At 36.9% G+C, this 24,091-nt stretch overlaps 5 protein-coding genes across 9 annotated transcripts; 1 reads left to right on the top strand and 4 right to left on the bottom strand.

The window, feature by feature from the left end:
* Positions 1 to 240: 240 nt before the first annotated feature.
* LOC103847254 (vacuolar protein sorting-associated protein 60.2) lies at positions 241 to 2,071 on the bottom strand. 2 transcript variants are annotated; one of them, XM_033282169.1, is made up of 7 exons: positions 1,846 to 2,071; positions 1,501 to 1,652; positions 1,323 to 1,416; positions 1,125 to 1,196; positions 904 to 1,015; positions 638 to 832; positions 241 to 568 (listed from the first exon to the last, which is right to left on the bottom strand). In XM_033282169.1, exons 1-6 carry the CDS (start codon positions 1,912 to 1,914, stop codon positions 648 to 650), a joined length of 684 nt encoding a protein of 227 aa, XP_033138060.1. In that variant the 5' UTR covers positions 1,915 to 2,071; the 3' UTR covers positions 241 to 568; positions 638 to 647. The 2 variants fall into 2 exon arrangements, with proteins under 2 accessions (XP_033138060.1, XP_009122561.1); XM_009124313.3 differs by having other exon boundaries at positions 245 to 568; positions 666 to 832.
* Positions 2,072 to 5,878: 3,807 nt separating this feature from the next.
* LOC103847253 lies at positions 5,879 to 9,091 on the bottom strand. Its single transcript, XM_009124312.3, has 4 exons — positions 8,521 to 9,091; positions 7,998 to 8,153; positions 7,255 to 7,908; positions 5,879 to 7,174 (listed from the first exon to the last, which is right to left on the bottom strand). The coding sequence occupies exons 1-4, from the start codon at positions 8,851 to 8,853 to the stop codon at positions 6,104 to 6,106; spliced, it is 2,214 nt and encodes a 737-aa protein (XP_009122560.1). The 5' UTR covers positions 8,854 to 9,091; the 3' UTR covers positions 5,879 to 6,103.
* Positions 9,092 to 13,904: 4,813 nt separating this feature from the next.
* Positions 13,905 to 16,331, bottom strand: LOC103847252 (calcium-dependent protein kinase 1). Its single transcript, XM_009124310.3, has 7 exons — positions 15,476 to 16,331; positions 15,234 to 15,377; positions 15,010 to 15,162; positions 14,763 to 14,878; positions 14,510 to 14,677; positions 14,203 to 14,427; positions 13,905 to 14,108 (listed from the first exon to the last, which is right to left on the bottom strand). The coding sequence occupies exons 1-7, from the start codon at positions 16,329 to 16,331 to the stop codon at positions 13,995 to 13,997; spliced, it is 1,776 nt and encodes a 591-aa protein (XP_009122558.1). The 3' UTR covers positions 13,905 to 13,994.
* Positions 16,332 to 16,919: 588 nt separating this feature from the next.
* On the bottom strand, positions 16,920 to 19,416 carry LOC103847248 (mitochondrial inner membrane protease subunit 1). Of its 3 annotated transcripts, none has more exons than XR_628749.3 (4): positions 18,976 to 19,416; positions 18,651 to 18,761; positions 18,361 to 18,572; positions 16,920 to 18,196 (listed from the first exon to the last, which is right to left on the bottom strand). XR_628749.3 is itself a non-coding variant. In XM_009124308.3 (3 exons), exons 1-3 carry the CDS (start codon positions 19,303 to 19,305, stop codon positions 18,522 to 18,524), a joined length of 492 nt encoding a protein of 163 aa, XP_009122556.1. In that variant the 5' UTR covers positions 19,306 to 19,416; the 3' UTR covers positions 18,259 to 18,521. The 3 variants fall into 3 exon arrangements, 1 of the variants encoding a protein (XP_009122556.1); XR_628750.3 differs by having other exon boundaries at positions 18,365 to 18,572; XM_009124308.3 differs by lacking the exon at positions 16,920 to 18,196 and having other exon boundaries at positions 18,259 to 18,572.
* A 13-nt stretch (positions 19,417 to 19,429) lies between these two features.
* LOC103847250 (beta-glucosidase BoGH3B) lies at positions 19,430 to 23,807 on the top strand. Of its 2 annotated transcripts, none has more exons than XM_033282273.1 (13): positions 19,430 to 19,609; positions 19,798 to 19,839; positions 20,188 to 20,430; positions 20,585 to 20,789; positions 20,866 to 20,956; positions 21,036 to 21,181; positions 21,260 to 21,503; positions 21,630 to 21,734; positions 21,818 to 22,000; positions 22,067 to 22,268; positions 22,753 to 23,245; positions 23,357 to 23,428; positions 23,541 to 23,807. In XM_033282273.1, the coding sequence occupies exons 3-13, from the start codon at positions 20,208 to 20,210 to the stop codon at positions 23,587 to 23,589; spliced, it is 2,013 nt and encodes a 670-aa protein (XP_033138164.1). In that variant the 5' UTR covers positions 19,430 to 19,609; positions 19,798 to 19,839; positions 20,188 to 20,207; the 3' UTR covers positions 23,590 to 23,807. The 2 variants fall into 2 exon arrangements, with proteins under 2 accessions (XP_033138164.1, XP_033138163.1); XM_033282272.1 differs by having other exon boundaries at positions 19,460 to 19,689.
* Positions 23,808 to 24,091: the final 284 nt, after the last annotated feature.

The raw sequence follows: 24,091 nt of genomic DNA, 5'->3' as shown, positions 1-24,091 counted from the left end.
ACAAAAAAAAAACAATATAACAAAAGTTTTTAGAAAACCATGAAAATTTGAAGGTACGTGAGAGCATCTAAAGGACAGAATTTTGTATCGTATACGTTCTACCAAACGGGAACATGTGTCTTTAACCTTTGACCAAACAGTTTACTCCAAATTGCCTTGGAGATATTTATCATGATTCTTGATCATCCATCAAAACTGCTAAAAGCCACATGAGTTCTTTGTCTAGAAACAGAGGAAAACAGAGAGAACACATAAAACTAACCTGAACAGAACAAGATTCCATTGAGTACATACCAAACATTTAACCTTTTCATTACTTGAAAGTTTACTAATGGACCAAACACAAGTGACTGGAAAGAAAAAAAAAACTAAATCACTGCTTCTCATGAACAAATCGAGGATCCAAGGTTTATGAGACTGTTATGCACAAAACGTATTAGTAGCTTTCACAAGTGAAAACAAACGCTTGGAGGTGAACATTCTTGTATGCACACAAGCAGAAAGTGTGAATTTAACCCCGAAGTGAAGCACGTGGCACCGCAGGTAATCCCCATTCATCCTCAGCCTTCTGTTTTCATCATAAAATCTCTCTCATCAGCAAACAAACATAAAAACAATGTTCTTCATCATAACTTACCACATAAGAGTTAGAGAGGGAAACTCACTTGAGCAGCTCGTTCAGGTTGGGCTCCTGTTGTTGTTGTCCTTCCTGGTGGTGGAGGAGGTAAGTCAAGTTCCTCATCAAGATCCGGTTCCTTGTCGGGTTGGAGATAGGAAGGCACTCCGTCTGCTTCAGTCTCGTTTCCCATGTCAGCTTCAAGTGCATCAAGCTCTGTAATTCACAAACATACATGGCAAATAAGTTTCTACTGATCCCCCACAAAAATTGATTTAAGGACTTACCACCCATGAGATCATCTTCGTCAATGTCATCAGGAACATTGTAGCTTCTGCCCAGTGAATCTTGAATTTCAGAACTCACATCCATTAAGTCCATCATCTCATCTTGTAGATTCTGTGTCATACAGTTAATAACCCATAGTTAAAGAATACTAGTTACTACTTATTACTAGGAAGCAAATAACAAGAGAGCTTGAATAATAAAAGAAACTAAAAAAACGTACATCAATATCTTGAATCTTGACGGTTTTCATCATTCCTTTTAACTCCTTGTTAGCAGACTTCAAGGCTGTCATCTGCAATTAATCAAGTTTTATAGGATTTATCCACATTCATGTACATAAAGCATCATAATATTCATATGAAAAACACATGAGATATCTTTAGGAAGATAAAAAAAGAAGTGATTGGATGATACATACAGTTTGTTGAGCATCTTTGAGGCCTTCAGCAGCAAAAGAAACTTGATCAAGGTTATAAGTCTGATTATAGAGCATGTCACGTTGTCCTTCATACCTAATCCAAAAAAAATCATGATATTAATTAAACCATTGAGAGAAGCAGAGACAAGATATGAACACAATGATGATTTTCTCTTACATTTTCTTTTGTTTGAGAACTCGCATAGCACGAGCTTTGATTGCTTCTTGAGCAGGACCAGGTCTGGTCCTTTTGATCTGGTCTTTGTATTTGCAAAGCTCAGCATCAAGCCTCTTAACCTTCTCTTCCACTGACTCTCCTCTTTTATTGATCTGCCAACATGAGAAGAATACATTTAGGGATTCTAAAGATCCAACTAGTTCGCCATAGCTCATGAATTCACTTCATCCAGCTTTTAAATCTCGAAACAAAATATTCAAAAAAAAAAAAACTATCCCTAATCATCTACATTCCTCTTAACGATTAATAAGAAACAAAAAAGGAATCGAAAAGAGAGATGCAAACCCGATCAGAAGCATCCTGGATGGACGGTGGAGGCTCTTTGTTGTTCTTCGCACCGAATATTCTCTTCATCTTCTCCGACAATCGATTAATCAGACAGACACAAAAAGACTTCTAGAAAGACAACAACAAGAGCTCGATATTAGCTTTTACCCAACAGACTTCTGTATTTATCTATTTCATTTATAAAAAAAAAGTATTTCGTTTTTCTCTTACATTTTTTCTATCTCTAGTCTTTGATCTATCTATCTATCAATACTATTATTTGCGAAGTAAATTTCCGCAATGGAGTTCTCACACTGAAAGTTAGAGTGGTTAATATCGTTTAACCCTTAATGAATAAAATGTATAAATAAATTAAAAAATAAGAACGAAATTTTAATTGATTTTGATTAGATAATTGATTAATATTAAGAATAGTAAGAATTATCCAAAATCTGAAAATATAATTTAAAAAAAAGATAACTTCTTTATATATTGCATTGTTATCTGATAAAGTCTTTAAGTAAAAAGTTAAAAACATAAATTCTATAACTAAATGTTAATTAAATAAAATTATTAATTATATAGAATATTGAATTATCCAAAATCTAAAAATTATAATTAAAAAAGATAATTTATATACATATATTGTATTGTTATATGAAAAAGTATTTTAGTAAAACGTTAAAAACATAAATTATATAATTAAATATTGATCAAATAATTTTTTTAATTATATAATTAAAAATATAATATTGAATTATTTTAAGATTTATTTTAGTAATGAATCTATATATATATAAATATGTTTGCCTCTCTTCTAAGTTATCCACGTGGAAAGTCACTCTCTGACAGACCGACACGTGTCTTTGGGTTTTATTTTTTTGGCTAGACTTGAGTTTAACTTTGGGCTTATACTATGAACAATTGACATGCCTTTTTACTCTTTAATATTATTGAATGTGTTAATTATTTCTTCATACATAGTAGATAAAACAAAAAAAAGACACATTACGATATGGACATTATATTATCATCAAAGCAATCTTTACCCACATGTACCTCATCGTGTGATAATTTATAAAGTAACAACGAATCTATGAGTTCAGTAAATTTGTAATTACCTACTTCAAAATTTTAAATATATAAAAAGTCAACTGTGTTGAATATTATATTCATATGATTTAAAAGCTTTTACAAATTTTTATTTTTAAATATACACCAAAAACTTTATGAAAGTAAATATCCATTATGGTTCTCAACCACTTTAAATACCACCAACACCAAAAAAATTTAATCAATTGCACGAAAACTATAATATATTTAAAACTACAATAAATACATTAGTTTATGAAAAATCTTTTTTAAAAAATATTATGGATGCATACATAAATATTAAGAGAAATGTATAAAAGGAAATAAAAGTAACAACAACTTGAAAAACAAAATGTATAAGACTAAAAATATTTATGATTTGTGGTCTAAGATATATTCAACTTATTGTCACAAAAAACTTAACAAAAAATACATACTTTGTTTTAAGAACATTAAAAATCACATTAAAATTTTTAACATTTTAAGAAAAATTATGAATCAATAATATTAATATAAAATTTTATCCAAAAAACTCAGCACTAAATGCATAAACAAAAAAACAAACAAACCCTAAATCCTATAATCCTAAGCATTATTCTAAACCAAACCTTAAACCCAACCTAAAACAAACGCTAAATCTTTCCTATTACCTAAACCCTAAATCTTACTTAACCATAAACCCTACATAAACCTAGACCTTAACCCTATCTAACCTTAAACCCTACATAAACCTAACCCTAATCCCTAAACACTTCATACTACCTAAACCCTAAACCTATCCAACCGTAAACCTACCTAACCCTAAACGTAAACCCTATTTAACCCTAAACCCTACCTAACCCTAAACCCTTCCTAACCCTAAAACCCTACCTAAACCCTACCTAACCCTAACCCTAAACTCTACCTACCCTAAACTCTACCTAACCCTACTAACCCTAACCCTACATAACCCTAAACCCTACTAACCCTACCTAACCTAAACCCTACCTAACCTAAACCCTACCTAACCTAAAACCTTTCTAACCCTAAACCCTACTAACCCTACCTAACCTAAACCCTACCTAACCTAAAACCTTTCTAACCCTAAACCCTACCTAACCCTAAATCCTATCTAACCTAAAACCTTTCTAACCCTAAACCCTACTAACCCTACCTAACCTAAACCCTACCTAACCTAAAACTTTTCTAACCCTAAACCCTACCTAACCCTAAACCCTACCTAACCCTAAACCCTACCTAACCTAAAACCTTTCTAACCCTAAACCCTACTAACCCTACCTAACCTAAACCCTACCTAACCTAAAACCTTTCTAACCCTAAACCCTACCTAACCCTAAACCCTACTAACCTTAAACCCTACTAACCCTAAACCCTATCTAACCCTAAACCCTACCTAATTCTAAACCCTACCTAACCCTAAACCCTTTCTAACCCTAAACCCTACCTAACCCTAAACCCCTTCTAACCCTAAACCTGACCTAACCCTAAACCCTACCTAACCCTATACCCTACCAAACCCTAAACCCTTTCTAGCCCTAAATCGTACTAACCCTAAACCCTACTAACCCTAAACCCTTTCTAACCCTAAACCATGCTAACCCTAAACCCTACCTAATTCTAAACCCTACCTAACACTAACCCTATTAACCCTAAACCCTACTTAACCTAAAACCTACCTAACCTAAACCCTACCTAACCCTAAAATCGTTTTAACTCTAAACCCTTTCTAACCCTAACCCCTACTAACCCTAAACCATACATAACCCTAAACCCTACTAACCCTAAACCCTACCTAATTCTAAACCCTACGTAACCCTAAACCCTACCTAACCCTAAACCCTACCTAACCTTAAACCCTACTTAGCCCTAAACCTTACTAACCTTAAACCCTACCTAACCCTAAACCATACTAACCCTAAACCCTACCTAACCCTAAACCCTACCTACCCTAAACCCTTTTTAACCCTAAACCCTACCTAACCCTAAACCATTTCTAATCTTAAACCCTGCCTAACCCTAAAAACCCTACCGAACCCTAAACCCTTTCCAACCCTAAACCCTACCTAACCCTAAACCCTATTAACCCTAAACCCTGCCTAAACCTAACCCTAAAACCCTACCTAAACCTAACCATAAATCCCATCTAACGCTAAAACTCTACCAACCCTAAACACTAAAAAATAATCTCAAAACTTAAATCTAAAAGAACCTAAACTCTACCGCTATGTAATTTGTTGTTGTGATATTCAAATAACAAATTACATAACAGATTTTAAATCTTACATCTATTATTTTAATTGCTAAAATATTTTGAAAATTGTATCTTATGAATAAAAAAAGTAAATTATATTTTAATAACGTTCAATTTTATTAAAATAGAATGAAAAACTATTATCATAAATAAATAAAGAATTTTGATGAAATTTGAAAATCTTCGAATCAATAACACAATTAATTAGTAATATTTCAAAAACCCTTAAACTATTATAGCAGTAGAATCTCAAAAAAAAAATTAAAGTTCTCAAACATTTATTTGCCAATAACCATCCTTAAATCTTTGCTCATTCAAAAAAATAATATTCTTTACATAAATTGGAAACCGGTTTTATTTTTTGACTAGAGACCCAAGTTTAAATTATATCACTAAAATATTTTAATATTTAATTGTTCAGAAATATATATATTTATATATTCGAGAGTAGACAATGCATAGATGATAATAAATTGATCGCAAGAATTTTTTTTGGAAAACACAATATAACTAGTATAGTATACAAAGAACTTTTCAAAAATTTATGATAATGTTTAAGTCCGCATCGAGGACAAAACACCTAGTTAATTAAATATTACCGACGTGTTGACAAACAAAAAATATATTACCGACATTAATAAAAAATATAAAAAACAACACTTTTTTATATTTTCACATATATTGAAACTAATTCACTGTGAGATTCAATAACATTATAAACTAATTACTGATTTTATTAAATAATAATAATATTCTCTGGTAAGTTTCTCCTCTATACATTATTGTAGGAGAGGAAGAAAAGTCTTTCTTTGACTCTCCAAAGAAAGACATCATCAAACACCAAACTTATCCACACAACCAAAACAAAAAAAAAAGTCAAAATGAAAAAAAGAGTTATAAACACAAAAGCTTGTCTCTATACACTTTTGTCTCTCAAACTTCAACTCCCATTAGCTCAGTCACTTCGCAACCAAACCCACCACTATTGCTGTATCCACTCGCCACTGACCAAGCCACATTTGCTTCCCTTGCAGAGGATTCAAGCAGCAGCAGATTTGGTTGTTGCTGCTGGAGGTGTCTTGTGAAGTGAAGCTCGATCTGAAGACGGTGATGCACAGACGAAACCAATCCTTTCTTCATATCAGCTTTCGCTTGCTGTATTGGAATCGCAGCTAGAAAGCTCTTTATATACTCTCTGCACGACTCTTTACCTCTACTACACACTACCACTTCTTCCTCTTCTTGCTCATCTGATTCTGTTGTTGATCTCTCGACTTGCTCTGACTTGTTCTTCTCCTTAACCTCTGGTTTCAATCTCTGTATCTCTGCATCTTTGTCAAACTTCAACACATAAGCTTGGTTGCAACCCTCGTAAAGCCTCTCCCCAAGCGTGTCTATGATGTAGTAAGCATCGTGGTCAACGAGGAGGACGAAGAAATGATCATTCCAGCTCACAATGTAGATCACAGGCTCGCTTCCCGACTCTTCCGGCTCATGTCTCATGATCTCTTCCCATATACTATCAAAGGACATCACATCTCTCAGAAAGTCAAGACTCGCGTCTTCTTCCTCTTCCTTCTCCGGATGGAAAAACCCTATGAAGGACTTCTCCGGGACCACACAGATAGGTCTGATCTTAGCCTGAAGAACCGTCTCCAGATCAAAATGTTTGTCGGGAAACCGTTCCATGTACTCCTCCTTCTCGCACAAGTTCCTCCACTCGGATGATCCTTCTCTGATGAGACTGTCGAACTCTGACCTCGTTGGGATTATGTCTCTGTTTGATCCTAACCAATGCGCCATCACGGCAACTAGGGCTGTGCAGGCGCTTTCTCCAGCTGCTCTCTCGCTTCTTTGATCGATCGAAGCGAGAAAGACTCGAGCCTTGAGTTTCATCAGCCCGTCACGGCTTGTAATGTCTCTCGTCTCCCAGCTACCAACAACAAAGTCATCGTCTCCAAACTCGGACAACGGTTTCATCACTGAATCATCAGACTTATACCACTGCAAGAAAATCATCAAACAGAGAGTTAAGAAACATTATTGTTAGCTATAAAAGGGCTTTAGTGAGAATGAATGCATACGTCAGAGGTAGATTCATCAGATGAGCTTAGCTGTCTACGGTCATAATCGATATCATCACCTCCATCTTCAAGGCAATCCTTTTTAAGAAGCGGTTCTCCTTTCTGTTTAGAAGATCTAAAACTGAGTTTTCTCTTCTTCCAAGATAACATTCTCTTCTTCTGCTCCGAGCTCACTGCATCACTCAAAACCTCGTCCCCTCTCTCTGCTGAAGGGCTGCGGTGGCTGTAATATATCAAATCGTCATCCTCAGGGTTTGTACCAGCGTGAAAAGAGCCTCTAGCCCAATTAGCGTATCTTAGCGTTTTGTAAGTGATAGGTTGAACCACGCCGCTTGCATTGCTCTCTTCTGATTCATCCGCAGCGTCTCCTTCATCCTGAGAGTCTGTGTCAAAGGGATAAGAAGACTCAGAGTCAAGGCTTCTCTCAGGGCTTCTGGTTTCACTTCCGCTGCTTGCATCTTTTTTACTAGTCTCCTCCTTCTCAGAAGCCTGGCGAATAGACATGCAGTGGTTGAATGTTTTCATCTTCCTCAGGCCTACTTTGACAACAGACTCGGCTTTCTCTGCCTCTCCGGAGAGAGGAGACCACAGGACAGGAAGAGCAGATCTTTGTCTCTCAGGTAATGATTCTTTAGAAAAAAACTGAAGAGAGATCTACATAAGTTGAAAACTTGCTATTAGAGAAATGAAAAAAAAAACTCTAAATTCAAGATAACAATCTAATGACGTAATCATCGACTCACATGAAGACATGCTGATGAAGAAGAGGAAGAGCCACGCATCTTTAGAGGCACTTTGACTTGAACATCATCTTCTTTCATCAACGAAAAGAACTCTGCAATGTTCAGTGATGCCTTCCCAAAGCTACGAACTTTCTCCTTCGTTCCTTGACTCAATCCCTACATAAACCCACAGATTGAAATAAAAAATTCTATTAAAACTCCAAAACGAATTAAAACCACGAATCATATCATTTAGGGCTAAATAACAGAGTATATAGGCAAAGGTAGCAACTTTATGAATGATCAATCATACTCACAGAGTATATTAAAACACAGTCCCTACATAACCACAGGTTGAATCAAATGCTCTATTAAAACTCCAAAATGAATCAAAATCCCTAATTTTTTTTTTACATAATCCAATTAGGGCTAAATAACAGAGTATATAGGCAAAGGTAGCATCTTTATGATTGATTGATCAAAATCAAAATCAAAGTCAACGATTACAAATTAAGATAAGAGACAGAGAGAGAGAGAGACTGACATTGAAGACGGTGAAGGAGACGATCCAGGGAAGAAACTCTCCTTCCTTGTAAACAGAGAACTCGCAAACCCTCTTAAACTCCTCGTTCCACTCCACCACGCCGTCGCCTCGAAACCCTCCTTCCTCCGTGTGATTCCTTTCGACGGAGCTCCGTTTGAGAGTCACCGCTCTGGGCCCTCTCCATTTGATCTCCACGACGGGTCTCCTCCTCTTATCGCCGTTATCGGGATTCAACCCCTCGATCCTGTGGACGGCGACGATCACGTCGAATTTGACGGCGAAGAGAGGCGGCCACGGCGGCCACCGCATGATCTGCTTCATTTTCACCACCATGGCTTGCTTAGGCCTGAGATCGAAGAACAGAGTGTTTGGTTTTTGAGTTTTTGGAGAATCGAGAGAGATTTGCGGAGATGGGGAATCGGATTTGGTGGACGCGGTTTTGATCCGGACGCAAAGTTTTGAACTTTGAAGAGAAACAGAGAGAGAGAGAGAGAGAGAGAGGAGATGAGTATAGAGAAGGAATCTGCGTTTGGTTTCTCTTTAGAGTCAACTCTTATGAAGAGAGGGACGGCAATATAAAATGCTCTCAAAATTGATTATTTTAATACCATTATAATGATGGTTAAAGTTGACAAATATATTATTTATTTTTTTTTTGGTATGGTTGTGACATTTTTGAGAGCAGGTGAAACAGATGATGATACAGTATGTCTTTGTTATCCACGTTGGAGATGCAAAAAGTCTTCTTGGTTTTATTAATTTTTAATTTGGATAACGATAAATAATACATAGAGAGGAGTAATTAAAATGGAATTGTAGAAACAAATCCCAATAGACTAAATATTATTATCCCAGTTATGAACAATATCCAGAAAAATTACCTACCATAATTGAATGACTGAGTAATTTCAGTTTTGATATTATCCGGGATATTCTTTTATTGAGTAATTAAATGTGGATTTTATTCCCTCCATCTTTTTTATAGGTTCGAGAATTACAGTTTTCTTAATTATCAGTACATTTTTTTTTGTTAACCTATCACCATATGTTTTGCTTCTTTAATTTGTAGCCAGTCGCAGGATGCATGTCTACATTAGACCCTAGAGGCGCTTTAAATCTTGATCACAGACAACTAACTGTTGACTTTCATATGCATCTCTCACCAATTCTTTTGACACATATGAAATAGATCTGTCTAATCATCCGATCCATCTATGATCTTGTTGCTTCCTTTTTATTCTAACCACTTGTTTCTTAACGTTGTCTTTTTGATCACGGAATAACTATTTTGTTTTTGCAAAATTTACAAACACATGTGTGTGTTTGCAAAATTTGGTTTTATGTCTCATAAATACGAATGCTACGTGACCTTGAAAAGACAGACGCCGAAAAAGAACATGTCAGAAGCTTATTTATGTTTGCATGCGGCATCTTGTTTGACGTCTATTTTAGAAATGATGTTACCGTCTCGTTCAGTTAGTTAACCTGGTCATGGTTCATGATCGTGTTTGTGAAAATATCGTTAGAAACTTCGAACCAGTCATTGGTGTCCTTAAGTTCTTAAACCTTAACAAACTCAGTCCCCTTTGTTGTAAAAATTACTGCATATATATTATATGAAGTATTCATGCATAAATACAAGACATCCTTTGAATAAACTGATGTATCTGATCTGCGTTTGCAGATGAATGATTTTTTCCCCTTGTGGATTCGTTTATGGACATAACGGCGAAGAGTATACAGAATCAAACTTTGAACTAAGATATGTAACATGTAACATCGTATGTAATGTAACATCTGACACACCAAACCTAACTTAATATTGGATGTATAAATACCAATATAAACTTCTTTATAAATATCAATAAAAATACCAATATAAACTATATGGGAAGATAGAACATGCGTCGTCCATCATATATTTAATTTGCTAAGTTTCTTCAACGAAAGATAAAATTTATTTTAATGTCCATGAATGGTACTGGTAGGTGTTTAAAATGCAAGGGAAAAGTTAGGTATGTCCTAATTAAAAGGTCCCAACGGGCTAACTCTCCTAACCATATGTCATTAAACTTAAAGTTAATAGTCCCTACACTAACTCATGCTCTCATGATCGTTTTTCTTATTTACTTCTTTTGTAATGGCACATAAAAAGTAGAAGTCAATCCAATCTGAAAAATACAACTCATCAATCCAATGTGATGAGTCTTTCTGACTTGGATGTTTTGAGATTTATCTACTGAACACGTACATTCAACAAACTTGAACTAGGTTTTTTGAGGATTCGATAATTGTTGAGTTTGTGTGTTTATATAATTATAGTTGTGTGTTAATTGATGTATTTATTCATGAACAAAACTTGTTGTGCCTTTTTTTTTATCAGAGCTCCCTTTTATAAATTAAAAATCTCGAAAATTTTAAATTAATCACTCTGCACTTACAGTTTTGTTTAGAATAAAACAGAAAGGTGTATTTTACAAAAAAAAAAACATAAACAGGATACTTTAAACGTGAACCACTTATTGGCTCTTGACCATTTAGACCCACACATGAGTAAATGAACTTTATGATCACGGTTAATAATGATGATCACGTTTTGTGGACTAAAATTGTGAAACTAAAGGGATAGAGACACAGCTTTGAAATAGACAATTCAATCAATTTATTCAAACTTAATATGGAAAAAAAAATTAATAATATTACAAACCAAGAAGTCTTAATCTAGAAATGCACATCTTTTTTTGTATGTCAACAACAACATACGCACGCTTTTAATTTTTTAATGGCGAAAATAGTTGATTGTGAGACCCACTACTATATTTCTCCTTCAAATAAAAAAAAAACTAAGTTAGGTATTTACAAAATAAATTAAACTAGCTAAATCCCATTAAGGGGAAAACCTACAAAACAACTCTACAGACTTGAAATATAAAATTTCCAGTAGTGCTTTCCTATTTTGTAAGGATTCTTAAATTTTTCAGTGTGGTATATAGTGATAATGGAATAAATACGTGTTGAGAATCTTGAGATGGTTAGGAACTTAGGTGACTATTATTTTCAGTGATCAATTTAGTTATCTGACACATTGATTATAATGGAATTTGAGCTCAGCTAGATTCGGTATGGACTTGAGTTATCTAATTCAGACATAAACAATTGGATGTTCGGTTTGTGTTTATTTAGTTACAAAAAATAATAAAGACAACTTGAACCAAAAAAACGTCAGAAGTTTGGGCAGGCACACGCTTACGTACGTGGAGCTTGTATTCATGTGAGCTACGAATAGTATAAACTAAAGAATTGTATTTGGCTGGACCTACTGTTACAGAGTGGACTTTTTCCTTTTACACGATCCAAATCAAGAAATCTAACAGACAACGACTACTATGAAGAAAGTCTTCAAGTATTAATTTCAAGATTTCAAGATTCTCATGCCTGACTTATCGTATAATACCATTGAGAGTTGTTGCAGTTTCCATGGTCATTGTCCGAGTCTGGTGAGTTCTGTCAAAGCCTCTAGTGAACCAAAAGAAAGAAGAGAGTTAGAAGCTAGTAAAACCAAAAAGAAAAATCTGCAAAAAGAATGTAGGAAACAAGACTTTCACTGTAAAAGGGACACGAGTCATGAGATTCAAAATATTACCTTGTGATTATTTTAGTTTTCTGGATATTCTCTGAATTTCTAGTTCCATTCTATAAAGTTTTCGCTACATCAGTTGGTATCAGAGCCATGTTATTCTAGTTCTATCCTATAAAAACATGGTTTTGATACCAACTGATGAGCAGAAACTAGATAGAATTTGATTCCAAGAATACCTGCAAATTTGGTTTAAGAATACTTTTTTTGGTTCTTAATCAAAACATTTTTCAGAAATCACTTTTTTCTATAATCATCAAAAGCTTCTTTTGAATACAACTTTATAATTAGATGGCTAGCTATTTATAATAAATTTATAACCTAATTCTAGTTAAAATAGTAAAACGATAAAAATATAGAAAATACAAATAAAAAGTAATTATCTAGATATACAAATATAAAATAAAGATATTTGGAAATTTTCTAAATGTTTATCTGCATCATTGAGTTTGCATTAAGATTTGAAGGCAATTGACCTGCTAATGTCCGACTATGTACTGGACTGGACTTAGTTTGATGAGAAGTGTCTTTAATACTACCATTCTCGATCTTTGATGGCTTAATTTCTGTCAAAGTTAACAGTAACATGCTTCTCATGTGGAGCTAAAACTTTCTCCGTAATCTCCATCACAAAAAAAAGTGCTAGATCGGATCTTATTCAAGAACCTTGTATTGAAAGGAAAGAAGAAGAATTAGGGGTTTATTTCTAAACTTCTGGCGCACGGAAGAAACAAAAGCGGGAAGAAAAACCCTGGAAAATTAACATAACTGAAATTGGAAAATATGCAATTTTGAAACAGTTCTGGACCGTCGAATATATGTCAAGATCATAACTCATTCCTTCTAGGTCTCCTACAAATTTAACTAGTAGAAGACAAGAAACTATATATATATATATATTGAATACATAATCAATCCTCCAAACATCCCTCTCAAGAAAACTTTCTTTAGGTTAAGAAAGAAGAAGAAAACATGGTGGGGAAGATCGTTGAGGTTTATCCAAGGAAGATCATTAGAAACGAGGCGGTGACAGAGCCATACTTCGAAGTCAGGGGCAGAGAGTTCACCAGGACTCTTTTCATCCAAAGGGGACGTCCTTGTCGACCAGGTCATTAAACCAGGGGTGACTTACGGCCGTCAGAGCAAGTTACCGCAACAAGCTATCAACTCAAGATCCCAACTCCAAGACGCTATCTATCAATCTCCACCGTCCTGGTTGGACGATGACGATGTTGATGATGCTATAACTGATGAGAATTGGTTGGACGTCGCTAAGGTCTTCTCTGAATTTGCTCAAGCTATTGGTGTTTTAGGATCGGTGCCTTTCGGGCTCAAAGGTGACCACGCCTTTGGCACAGTTGTTATAATGAGAGATCGCTCAGTAGGTGGAGAGTGGGAAGCTGGTAGATGGGATCTTCCAGGTGTGTCGATTAATCTTAGCATACCATGTAATACATGTACCATGTGTGAACAAGCACACACATTCGAACAAGATCACAACACTTCTCTAGTGGTTGCATTGCCTTGTGGACACATATTCCAAAAGCTGTGTTTATCCCTGGATCTGGTCTACCACCGTTCATAACCACAATTGGGCTCAGTGTCCAACATGTGGTGAAGATTTAAAACTATAGTATTAATCTACTTTCTCTGTTACCTAGGTAACTGCAACTAGTCTTGTTATATGCTCAACTACTACACGATGCAACTAGACTTGAGAATCCAATAGAGAATCTTGGCTTGTGCATTTGTTTTCAATACAATCAATCATATATTATCAAAAGAAACTCTTTGTCTTTGACTTTGGTTTTTTGTAATTTTTTAAATAGACTGAAACTTAGAGTTTAAGAGCAATACTAAAACTTTTCTCTAGTCCCATCTTCACTGGACCTCCTGTGATGCTTCCCTTCTGCATCATCGCCACAAACTCATTATAGTCTATTCTCCCGTCCTGCAAAAAAAAAAAAACAACAACAACCATTCAATATGCTCATCACTCTCATCATTTATCACCAAAATACTCAACAAGACTTTAAGGAGCGTACATTGTCTTGATCAACATCACGCATCATTTCTTCTATGCGGACATCCTCAACACCAAACTCCTCACAAGCCTGTTGAAGCTCGTCTGGTGTGATGTAACCGCTCCCATCTTTGTCAAAGTATGTAAAGGCTGCGAACAAATGATCCTCTCTCTCTATTTTGTTTAGATGCAATGTTGCGGCAATGAACTCTTTGTAATCTATTGTTCCACTGTTGTCCACATCAGCCTGAATAACATCATCACACATTGAAAGCCACACCAGATAAACTAAAAATCCAAGCAAACTATCAAGAGGGGTTATAACTTACAGCTTGCATCAAGTCCAGAATCTCTGACTCTTTGAGATTAGCGCCTACTCGTTTTAGTCCTGCCTTGAGTTCTTCGAAAGTTATCTGACCGCTCTGGTCGGCGTCTATCATATTAAACATTTCTTTCAAGCCGGCTATTTCTTCTTCAGATAAGCTCTCAGCAATCACCTACAACAAGGCATAAAAAGAGGTAAACTTAACATGCATTGTCTCTTTCTTCCCATACAGAACAAGAAGAAGAGAATCCACTTACTCTAAGAGCCATTTTCTTGAACTTGTTCATTGCAGAAAACTGCTTCATACGGCTCAGAACAGCTGAATCCAGAGGTTTGTCAGGAGCCACACCGTCCACTTGTACCCATGGATGACCTGTTCACAAGCAAAACATCATGAGAAACAGAACGGTAGCAAAAATGCACTCAACATCACAATATATCTACTAAATGGCAGTGAGACAACACATTACTAGATGGCAATGACTTCAGATTGAAATAACTTACATAGTACTTGGTGTGCAGTTAGTCTCTTCTTTGGATCCCTAACAAGCATTTTCCTAACCAAGTCTTTTGCACTTTCAGATATGCTCGGCCAGGGATCAGATGAGAAGTCAAGATCACCGTGGAGGACCTGCTCGAAAATACCTTGTTCTGATTCTGAATGTTCAAAGAAACAAAGATTTTATTCAGAGTGTATCTTATTCAATTATATATATAACACTTCTTACCAGCCCAAAATGGAGGAACTCCACTTAACAAAATGTACACAATCACACCAGCACTCCACACATCAGCTTCAGGACCATACTGCTTTCTAAGAACTTCAGGAGCTACATAGTATGGACTACCAACAACATCTGTAAAAACATCGTCTGCAAAGAGAGAGGATTAAAGATTAAAAATCTTGAAACTGAATGATTAAAAGATCACAATTCTTTAAAACATCCTACAAGTAACAATGAATCCAAACCTGGTTTAAAGAACATGGAGAGTCCAAAATCAATAGTCTTCAAAAGAGAATCTTCATGTTTACTCACAAACAGAAAGTTCTCAGGCTTGAGGTCTCTATGCATAACACCAAGAGAGTGACAAGCCTCCACCACACCAACAATAGTCCTAGTGAGCTCAGCTGCTTTCCTCTCCGTGTAATGCCCACGCTGAATAATCCTGTCAAAAAGCTCTCCACCTGCACAACACTCCATCACAAGGTGCACCGCCACAACATCCTCATAAGCTCCTTTGATGGAAATGACATTAGGGTGACCAGACAAGTGGTGCATTATCTGAATCTCCCTCCTCACATCCTCCACGTCCTCGTCCGACAACAGCTTCCTCTTGGCGATGGACTTGCAGGCGAACTCCTTCCCTGTGGCCTTCTCCACGCATAAGAAAGTCGTCCCGAATTGCCCTTGTCCTAGTTTCCTTCCTAGAGAATAAAACTCCTTGAAGTTTTCTGTTTTCCTTTGTAACACTGACTCAGTCCTGAGGCCTGCGCTGGTCACTCTCTTCATGTGTTTAGGCTTCTTAGGCTTAGCTGGAGAAGCATCAGCTTTTGTCTCCGGTTTTGGACTCTCAGGCTGAGTCTCTACATCGGATTTGGCCTTTGTCTCCACTGGCTTTGGCATTGTGAGATGTTCAGGAGGTTTGTTCAGGACTTGTTGATCAGGTGACGATGGAGAACGAAGCTCTCCTGAAACAGCAGCTTCACTTGCGGTATCACCGTTGCTCTGAGAAACGGAATCGTCTCCATCTCGTGGCCGCCACATTGCGGCGGAAACGGATTGCAGGAAACCATTTCTGCTTGGTCCAACACAAGTATTACCCATTCAGAATCAAGATCTGATGACAAAACGATCAAAAACAATCTAATCTCATTGAAAGTCAAACCCTTTCTATGCTAAGCTGAAGGATCAAAACCAAAGCTTTCAAATTTCTATACAGATGAACTGATAAAGCCTACTACTTTGGGTCTATCGAATAGATTTGACTAGAAGATTAAAACGGGAAACAAGGAAACAGAAAGAAAGATCAAAAGGGTAGTGGAAAGTTTGTGAATTTATAAGAGAAGGATGCAAGAATCATCCCACAAGACAAGAGAGATCTGGGGGGATAGAACAGAGGATAGGATAGTTTAATAGCACTACAGTTGCATAAACCGTAGAGACGAATGTTAATTTTAATTTAATTTAATGGGGGTGGAGAGTGAGGTCAAAGGTTTGGAGGAGAGAAGAGACGCTGAAGAAGAAGAAGGAGGTTGAACTAGTCTTACTTAAACGCGTTTAAGTCTTTTTCTTTCGTGTCTGTTTATTACCTATCGCCGCCATGTTTTGCGCTGCGTTTTGTCTTTAATTATCTTGTCTTAATTAAAGATTTTGTCTTAATTATTATTTAAATATAAGCTTATTTTCAAACAATTTGCAAAGGGAAAAACATTGCATTATTTTACGTTAACATATGCAAAAACAAAGACACAGAAGATTAAGACACAACAACAAGAAACTAAAAATATGAAATAAGCATGCAAAGACACAACAACAAGTTTATTTCAAGACGACATTAATTTTATTCTTCGACGGCTAGCTGCTTCATTAGGCATGGTCCTTATCAGATGGATCCATGTTCCTCCACTCATCCATCAAATAGACAGTTCTCTCCTTTGCCATTGGGAATCCAGGTGCCTTTGGGACCTCACCCCCAAGAGTTGCCTCGTTGTTGACACTTGTGTAAGGATGCCATAACTGTCTACTCAAACATGTAATCTTCTTGCGTGAATTTGATTTTAAATTATCAATCTCGGTTTGAGAAAAGTTACCAAGGTTAACACCATCGTCGAGGAACATGAAATGAGATATCTCCGACGTTAACTTCCGCAAACGGTCTAGTTCCTTCTCCATCATTGTGACTTTGGTCTTGAGAGCGAGGTATGATGACTAGATTCTCATTTTCTCTTGCCATGGTCGTCGCTGCTTTTAGTTTCTTTCTTTTATATTTGTGATGTTGAGATATAAATAGACATGCACTTGTAATCTTTATTCATAGAGGAAGAGATAAGGACGTTGTTAGTGTTTGTTAACTACTGTTAAGTGTGTGTTAGCTACTAGCAAAATGTAACTATCTTAAAGTCCAAATCTCCGAGAATGATAGTTGTTAATAAAGATTGTTAAGTGTTTGTTAACTACTAGCAAAATGTACCTTAATGTCCAAATCTCTGAGAATGACGGTTGAATGCATGCTAACAACGATTGTCTACCAAACAGTTTAACACATTACAAAAGCTCACTTACCACATTGTGCTTAGGTGTGTTAATAGTCACCTAACTTTTAAAGATTCATTCACTGAGTCATTGACTTCTTTTCCGTAGTTTAATTCACTGAGTCAAAATATATAGTAATTCACTTGTACATGTCCTGCAATCACAAAGAGCTACGATGAAGAAATGGTGAATCAAAAGCTCGCAAACACACACATACATACATGTGTTGTTCATTACTAAGCCTTAACCTTTCACAAACAAAGCAGCAGCAGCAACGCAGACTAATCACACAAATGAAAAGTTAGTCAAGAGCTTACATACTTCACAACGTCTATGCATTAACTTATGATCTTGAAGACAGTTTCCACTACCAAAATCTGACTTGAGAGCAAAGATTCTGAACTGAAAGCCTTTCGCTTGAGAGCAAAGCTTCCGAACTTTCGCAATTTATGTGGACAAGAGAAAACTTAACAATTTTAGATATAACCTTCACATGTAATAAACATGAATGGATACTCATTCTTTGATTATATGCTAAAATCTTGGCAATTAGTTCATCAGCATCTAATCAAAATGAATCATTTACTTGTAATAAACTTACATACAAGGTATCAAACACCAGCAAATCACCAACACTATTCTATAGTGTGATCTCACATGGTATCAATCTCTCCATTATATAGCTAACCACCGGACTCACTTGGGTTAACAACCAGATTACTAAACTCACAAACTGACCAACCAAGCTAACTCCCATATTTCTCAAGTTGTGGTCGGTGGTCCAATGGGTCCAAAATCTTGAAATGGCCAAACCTACACATCATTTGATACCATAATTAAAGACCACATAAAAAAAATGCAATTATACTTATGATATATATAGATACATACCCTCCAAAGCAATCTGCCTTGGATAAGACCATAAGGTACAGGACCAAAGCTTCTAGAGTCTCTCGAGTTCTGAATATAGTCACCTTCCACCCACACATGCCCTTTAGGAACCTAAACCAAAAAAAAGTCAACAGATCAAAAGCCAATGCCCAGACAGAAACTAAAAAGCAAAACTGTATCTACACAAATTGTAGCATTAACATTTCTTATTACTACCATCAATGCTAAAGTTTCATAAAGTACAAAGCTTCTAATGTGAAAGGTTTACAACTAAAGACAAACCCAATTTTCCGACAATCAGTACAAAAGAAGAAGGTTAATGTACCACAATGGTTCTTGATTCATCGTTCTTCCCCGGATCAACCACAAAGCTTACAGAGTCTCCCTCAAGTCCCACCACTCTCTTGGTCGGAAGCTTGTTAGGGTCTTCAGGAGATTGAAAGACAACGACATCTCCACGACTCGGTTTGGAGATTCGTTCGGCCAGCACGACATTCCCCGAAGGATGAAGCGTGGGGATCATGCTCGGACCAAAAGCATAAGCAGGGAAGGCGAGATAGTTAGTGGTTACATGGAGAAAGGAGTAGACTTTGGCGACAAGGACACCGCTTTTCATTGCTTGTTGATAAGCTATGTTCCAGAACGAAGACGCCATTTGCTAAGATTCGAGTACGAGAATCAAAGTTAACTCCTTTCAGACTCAACAATCAAACCTCAAGCAGAAGCCAAAATGGTTCCTTTGTCGCGGCGGCGAGGCGAAGTATCTTCGATTAGAGAGGAATCTGATTCTCCCCTGTCGATGGACTGACACGTGTCTACAGTTTGTGTTATAAAGCTTGAGTTTTTTTTGCAGTTAAAGGCAGCATTTACGATACTTTCGGTGATAATAAAAGTGATTTCTTTTCTGGAAAAGGAAGACACTTTGATAAAGAAACGACGTCGCTTTGGTTCGTCGTCAGGTAACAGATGTTTTGTGGGAAAACGTGAGCCAACCCACGTTTCAAGAGAGAGAGAGAGAGAGAGAACAACTGCATCATACGTCTCTCTCTATCTCACTCATTCATTTTTTATATACTCTCAATCTGCTTCGAAAGCGTTTGTTAACTACTTTATTATTCACTTTTATAAATTTGAAAATTAATTGCAGATTACTATTCTAGTGTTGCTGTAATCTTCTTCTTCTTCACCAGTAAGTTCTTCTTTCTTACTCCATTCTACTGTGGTATCTTGCGTCTTCTTTCCTGCTTACATGTATCCAGCTGCTACTCACTTTTGTTTAGCTTTGAATCTTGTATGAGTAAGAAAAATGAGAAAAAGATCCTTTACTAGTGGCCTTGTTCATCTTTGTTGAAACTCAAACAGTGAATCCAGAAAAAGTTTGTTTCTTTAAGTAAAAAATGCTTGCTTTTTTTTTACTTTCTTTTTTTCACTGGTGAAAAAAGTTGCTTTTATTTGATTCTTGTTTGGCTGCTGCTGAGAAGCTAAGGAAATGAAAACTCTTTTGTCATCTTAAGTTTTGTTTTTTTTTCTCTCCCAGGATTGGTCACTGTTGGGAAGATGAGCAAAGTTGTATGGATCGTAGGGATTCTTCTATGGATGTGTTGTGTGTGGGTTTGTAATGGGCAGGGAGAGTATGTGCTGTACAAGGACCCCAACCAGAAGGTTTCAGATCGAGTTGTGGACTTGTTGGGTAGAATGACTCTTGAAGAGAAGATTGGTCAGATGGTTCAGATTGACAGAAGTGTTGCCACTATCAACGTAATGAGAGATTACTTCATCGGTATGCCCAAAACAAAACATATTTCTTGAATTATATTTTTAAAAAAGTCTGATAATTTGGTTGGCTAGTTTATTTGATTCATGCTTAAAATACTTGAGTGTATGTACAGTGTGAACACTTGAAAACTAAAGATGTTTTTTTTTGTTATGTACAGGAAGTGTATTGAGTGGTGGTGGGAGTTCTCCACTCCCTCAGGCAACTGCTCAGAATTGGGTTGATATGATAAACGAATATCAAAAGGGAGCTCTTGTTAGCCGTCTGGGCATTCCTATGATATATGGCATTGATGCCGTTCACGGCCATAACAATGTCTACAACGCTACCATCTTCCCTCACAATGTTGGTCTTGGAGCCACCAGGCAAGTGCTGCTAATTAACACTTGGTTGATTCTGCATGTTTCTTCTGCTGATAGATTTGAGTTTTTTTTTTCACAGGGATCCTGACCTGGTAAAGAGGATTGGAGCAGCAACTGCAGTCGAAGTCAGAGCCACTGGGATTCCATACACCTTTGCTCCTTGCATTGCAGTAAATATTTCTATCTTCATTGTTTACTTTTGGACGTTTTTTTAATTAGAAAGTTGTTACTTACTCGCTTGTTTTAAAGGTTTGTAGAGATCCTAGATGGGGTAGGTGTTATGAGAGCTACAGCGAGGATCACAAAGTTGTGGAAGACATGACTGATGTCATACTTGGTTTACAAGGAGAGCCTCCTTCCAACTATAACCACGGAGTTCCATTCGTTGGTGGAAGGTAAAAGGCTGTTTCCAACTAAATTTAAAGTGTGATTGATATGAGAGACTTATGTTCATTTTGAATTTTTGATTATAGGGATAAAGTTGCAGCGTGTGCCAAGCATTATGTGGGAGATGGTGGGACAACCAGAGGAGTCAACGAGAACAACACAGTGACTGATCTACACGGTCTTCTCAGCATTCACATGCCTGCTTACGCTGATGCAATTTACAAAGGCGTTTCCACTGTGATGGTTTCTTATTCTAGCTGGAATGGTGAGAAGATGCATGCCAATACTGAGCTCATTACAGGGTATCTGAAAGGTACCCTTAGGTTTAAGGTCTGTTTACTCTTTTCCTCCTCATCCATATCCATGGCTTCATTGGCGTGCTTTAGGGGTTATCCATGGCTTCATTGGCGTGCTTTAGGGGTTAACTCCAACTTATCTTGTCTGTGATGTGTGCAGGGTTTTGTTATTTCGGATTGGCAAGGCGTTGATAAGATATCATCACCGCCGCATTCTAACTACACAGCTTCTGTCCGAGCTGCAATCCAGGCTGGCATTGACATGGTCTTAGTGTTTCCAAACTTCACAGACACTCTTTGCATTGATTATAAAGAAAATTTTACTCATTATCTGAAATAATATTGCAGGTCATGGTCCCTTTCAACTTCAACGAGTTCATCAATGATCTTCTCTCCTTGGTGAAGAGCAAAGCAATCCCCATCACACGGATTGATGATGCTGTCAGCAGAATCCTCCTTGTCAAGTTCACCATGGGTCTCTTTGAGAACCCTTTGGCTGATTACAGCTTTTCAAATGAACTAGGAAGCCAGGTCAGTTGCTTGCTTTGAGTATTATTATTCCCTGAGCAAAGTATTAATGTTCTCAAACTCTATTAGGCACATAGAGACTTGGCAAGGGAGGCTGTTAGGAAGTCTCTTGTGCTGCTGAAAAACGGGAACAAAACTAATCCTATGCTCCCACTTCCAAGGAAGGCTTCAAAGATCCTTGTTGCTGGTACTCATGCTGATAATTTAGGTTACCAATGTGGTGGTTGGTCCATAACTTGGCAAGGGTTGAGCGGCAACAAGAACACAAGGGGTAACTAGTGCTATCATCTTTGACTATGATGACTGTTTATGCTAGGCTTGGTTGGTTTCGGTTTGGTTGATTTTCGGATTTTTGGTATTATGCTCATAAGTCCCATTCGGGTTTTACTAACGGGTTCGGATTAACCGAACCAACCGGACTGTAACCTGAAATCGTCCTAAATTTTTTTTTTTTTAAACCTGAAAAATTTGACAAAATGAATTCAAAATATATAAATTATTCACAAATCTAATTAAAAATTAGTTAAACCACCTTAACATATTTAACTAATTTTGGATATGTTTGAATCCTAATTCAGATTTTGGTTCGGGTTATACCGAACCCCAAACTATTAAGCTCATAAGTCCCGTTCAGATAATTTTGTATAGCTTTGGATCCAGTTTCGTTTTTTTTTCGGTTCATATTTAGGTAGGTACTTCGGCTTGGGTAATGACCTCTAGTAGCTCTTAATACAATAGCTATCATCTTGTTTCAGGAACTACAATTCTTGGCGCTATACAATCAGCTGTTGATCAAAGCACTGAAGTTGTCTTCAGCCAAAATCCAGGTGCTGAGTTCATCAAGTCGAACAACTTTTCTTACGCGATCATTGCCGTTGGTGAGCCTCCATATGCAGAGACAGCTGGAGATAGCGACAAGCTAACTATGATGGATCCTGGTCCAGCCATCGTAACCTCCACTTGTCAGGCTGTCAAATGCGTGGTTGTGGTCGTTTCAGGCAGACCGCTTGTGATGGAACCTTACGTTGCTTCCATCGAGGCGTTGGTTGCAGCTTGGTTACCGGGAACAGAAGGGCAAGGTATCACTGATGCTCTTTTTGGAGACCATGGCTTCAGTGGGAAGCTTCCTGTTACATGGTTCAGAAACACGGAGCAGTTGCCTATGAGCTATGGAGATTCACCTTATGACCCGCTCTTTGCTTATGGTTCTGGTCTTGAAACTGAGTCTGTTGCTAGCATTGTCGCTAGGTAAAAAAAAACTCTACACAGCTTCATGTTCCATGCGTTGCATTATTCTCTCAGACACAAAAGATTAAGAGATCCTTTTAACAACTATTTTTTTGTTGTTGTTGCAAACAGGTCAACGTCAGCTTCTGCTGCTAGCACAAAACCATGCTTAGTCACAGTCCTTTGTCTGTTTCTCTTCCCAAGGTATGCATCATTTACAAGTTAAACTGCATCATTTACAAGTTAAACTTCCGTTTGGATTTCTCCAGAGAAAATGGTGAGAATCTGACATATTCTGGTAACTTTTTGTTTACAGCCTAAGCCGAGTTTTTCAGAAGATGAAAAGCTACAAAAGTTTGGAGTAAGATCAGATCATTCTTTCGGTTATTACCTAATCATGAGAGTTTCTTTTGGCAGCGTAGGTTTGTTCTTGTAGCATTAGCTAAAGAGATCCTGAAATGTACCATGTTATCTGTGTGTTGTCGCAACCTGGAACATTCTTGGATGTTTAAAATGGAAAGTTCTTCTTTATAAACTAAGACGATTCTCTGTTTTAGAACTAGTCTTGGATGTTTAAAATGTATCTTTGACTTTGCTCGTCCTAATGACATTATTTCAATTTCTCCAACAGTGCTTAATTTTCTTAGTCACCAATCAATCAATGTGTCATGTAATGTGTGTAAGTGTATTATTGCGAAACCTGGAACATTTTTGGATGTTTTAAACTGGAAAGTTTCTTCTATTGAAACTCCAGCTCTGCTCTATAACTACACAATCTTTATATTGAAAACGTTGTGGACACTAATGGTACATCACCATAACTGAGGTCATTGGGGAACACAAGGTATAAAACTTGTAAAGAAAAAG

Source organism: Brassica rapa, chromosome A10 (assembly GCF_000309985.2).
Source record: "Brassica rapa cultivar Chiifu-401-42 chromosome A10, CAAS_Brap_v3.01, whole genome shotgun sequence".
Classification (NCBI taxonomy): domain Eukaryota; kingdom Viridiplantae; phylum Streptophyta; class Magnoliopsida; order Brassicales; family Brassicaceae; genus Brassica; species Brassica rapa.
Note: the sequence above shows the minus strand (reverse complement) of the source record. Positions and strands in the feature narration are given on the sequence as shown.

What these genes read in the sequence shown, in the direction of transcription:
- LOC103847254 (XM_009124313.3), bottom strand. Translation starts at nt 1,914, where the DNA reads ATGAAGAGAATATTCGGTGCGAAGAACAACAAAGAGCCTCCACCGTCC. An exon ending in CGAAGATGATCTCATGGGTG is followed by an intron (nt 833 to 903) that starts GTAAGTCCTTAA and finishes TGTGAATTACAG; the next exon opens with AGCTTGATGCACTTGAAGCT. An exon ending in AACCTGAACGAGCTGCTCAA is followed by an intron (nt 569 to 665) that starts GTGAGTTTCCCT and finishes TGATGAAAACAG; the next exon opens with AAGGCTGAGGATGAATGGGG.
- LOC103847248 (XM_009124308.3), bottom strand. Translation starts at nt 19,305, where the DNA reads ATGGCGTCTTCGTTCTGGAACATAGCTTATCAACAAGCAATGAAAAGC. An exon ending in ATGAATCAAGAACCATTGTG is followed by an intron (nt 18,762 to 18,975) that starts GTACATTAACCT and finishes TTTTTGGTTTAG; the next exon opens with GTTCCTAAAGGGCATGTGTG. An exon ending in AAGGCAGATTGCTTTGGAGG is followed by an intron (nt 18,573 to 18,650) that starts GTATGTATCTAT and finishes AATGATGTGTAG; the next exon opens with GTTTGGCCATTTCAAGATTT.
- LOC103847252 (XM_009124310.3), bottom strand. Translation starts at nt 16,331, where the DNA reads ATGGGTAATACTTGTGTTGGACCAAGCAGAAATGGTTTCCTGCAATCC. An exon ending in CTCCATGTTCTTTAAACCAG is followed by an intron (nt 15,378 to 15,475) that starts GTTTGGATTCAT and finishes CTCTCTTTGCAG; the next exon opens with ACGATGTTTTTACAGATGTT. An exon ending in AGTTCCTCCATTTTGGGCTG is followed by an intron (nt 15,163 to 15,233) that starts GTAAGAAGTGTT and finishes TTGAACATTCAG; the next exon opens with AATCAGAACAAGGTATTTTC.
- LOC103847253 (XM_009124312.3), bottom strand. Translation starts at nt 8,853, where the DNA reads ATGGTGGTGAAAATGAAGCAGATCATGCGGTGGCCGCCGTGGCCGCCT. An exon ending in TCTCCTTCACCGTCTTCAAT is followed by an intron (nt 8,154 to 8,520) that starts GTCAGTCTCTCT and finishes GGGTTTATGTAG; the next exon opens with GGATTGAGTCAAGGAACGAA. An exon ending in CTGATGAATCTACCTCTGAC is followed by an intron (nt 7,175 to 7,254) that starts GTATGCATTCAT and finishes ATTTTCTTGCAG; the next exon opens with TGGTATAAGTCTGATGATTC.
- LOC103847250 (XM_033282273.1), top strand. Translation starts at nt 20,208, where the DNA reads ATGAGCAAAGTTGTATGGATCGTAGGGATTCTTCTATGGATGTGTTGT. An exon ending in AAGGTACCCTTAGGTTTAAG is followed by an intron (nt 21,504 to 21,629) that starts GTCTGTTTACTC and finishes TGATGTGTGCAG; the next exon opens with GGTTTTGTTATTTCGGATTG. An exon ending in GTTGCTAGCATTGTCGCTAG is followed by an intron (nt 23,246 to 23,356) that starts GTAAAAAAAAAC and finishes TGTTGCAAACAG; the next exon opens with GTCAACGTCAGCTTCTGCTG.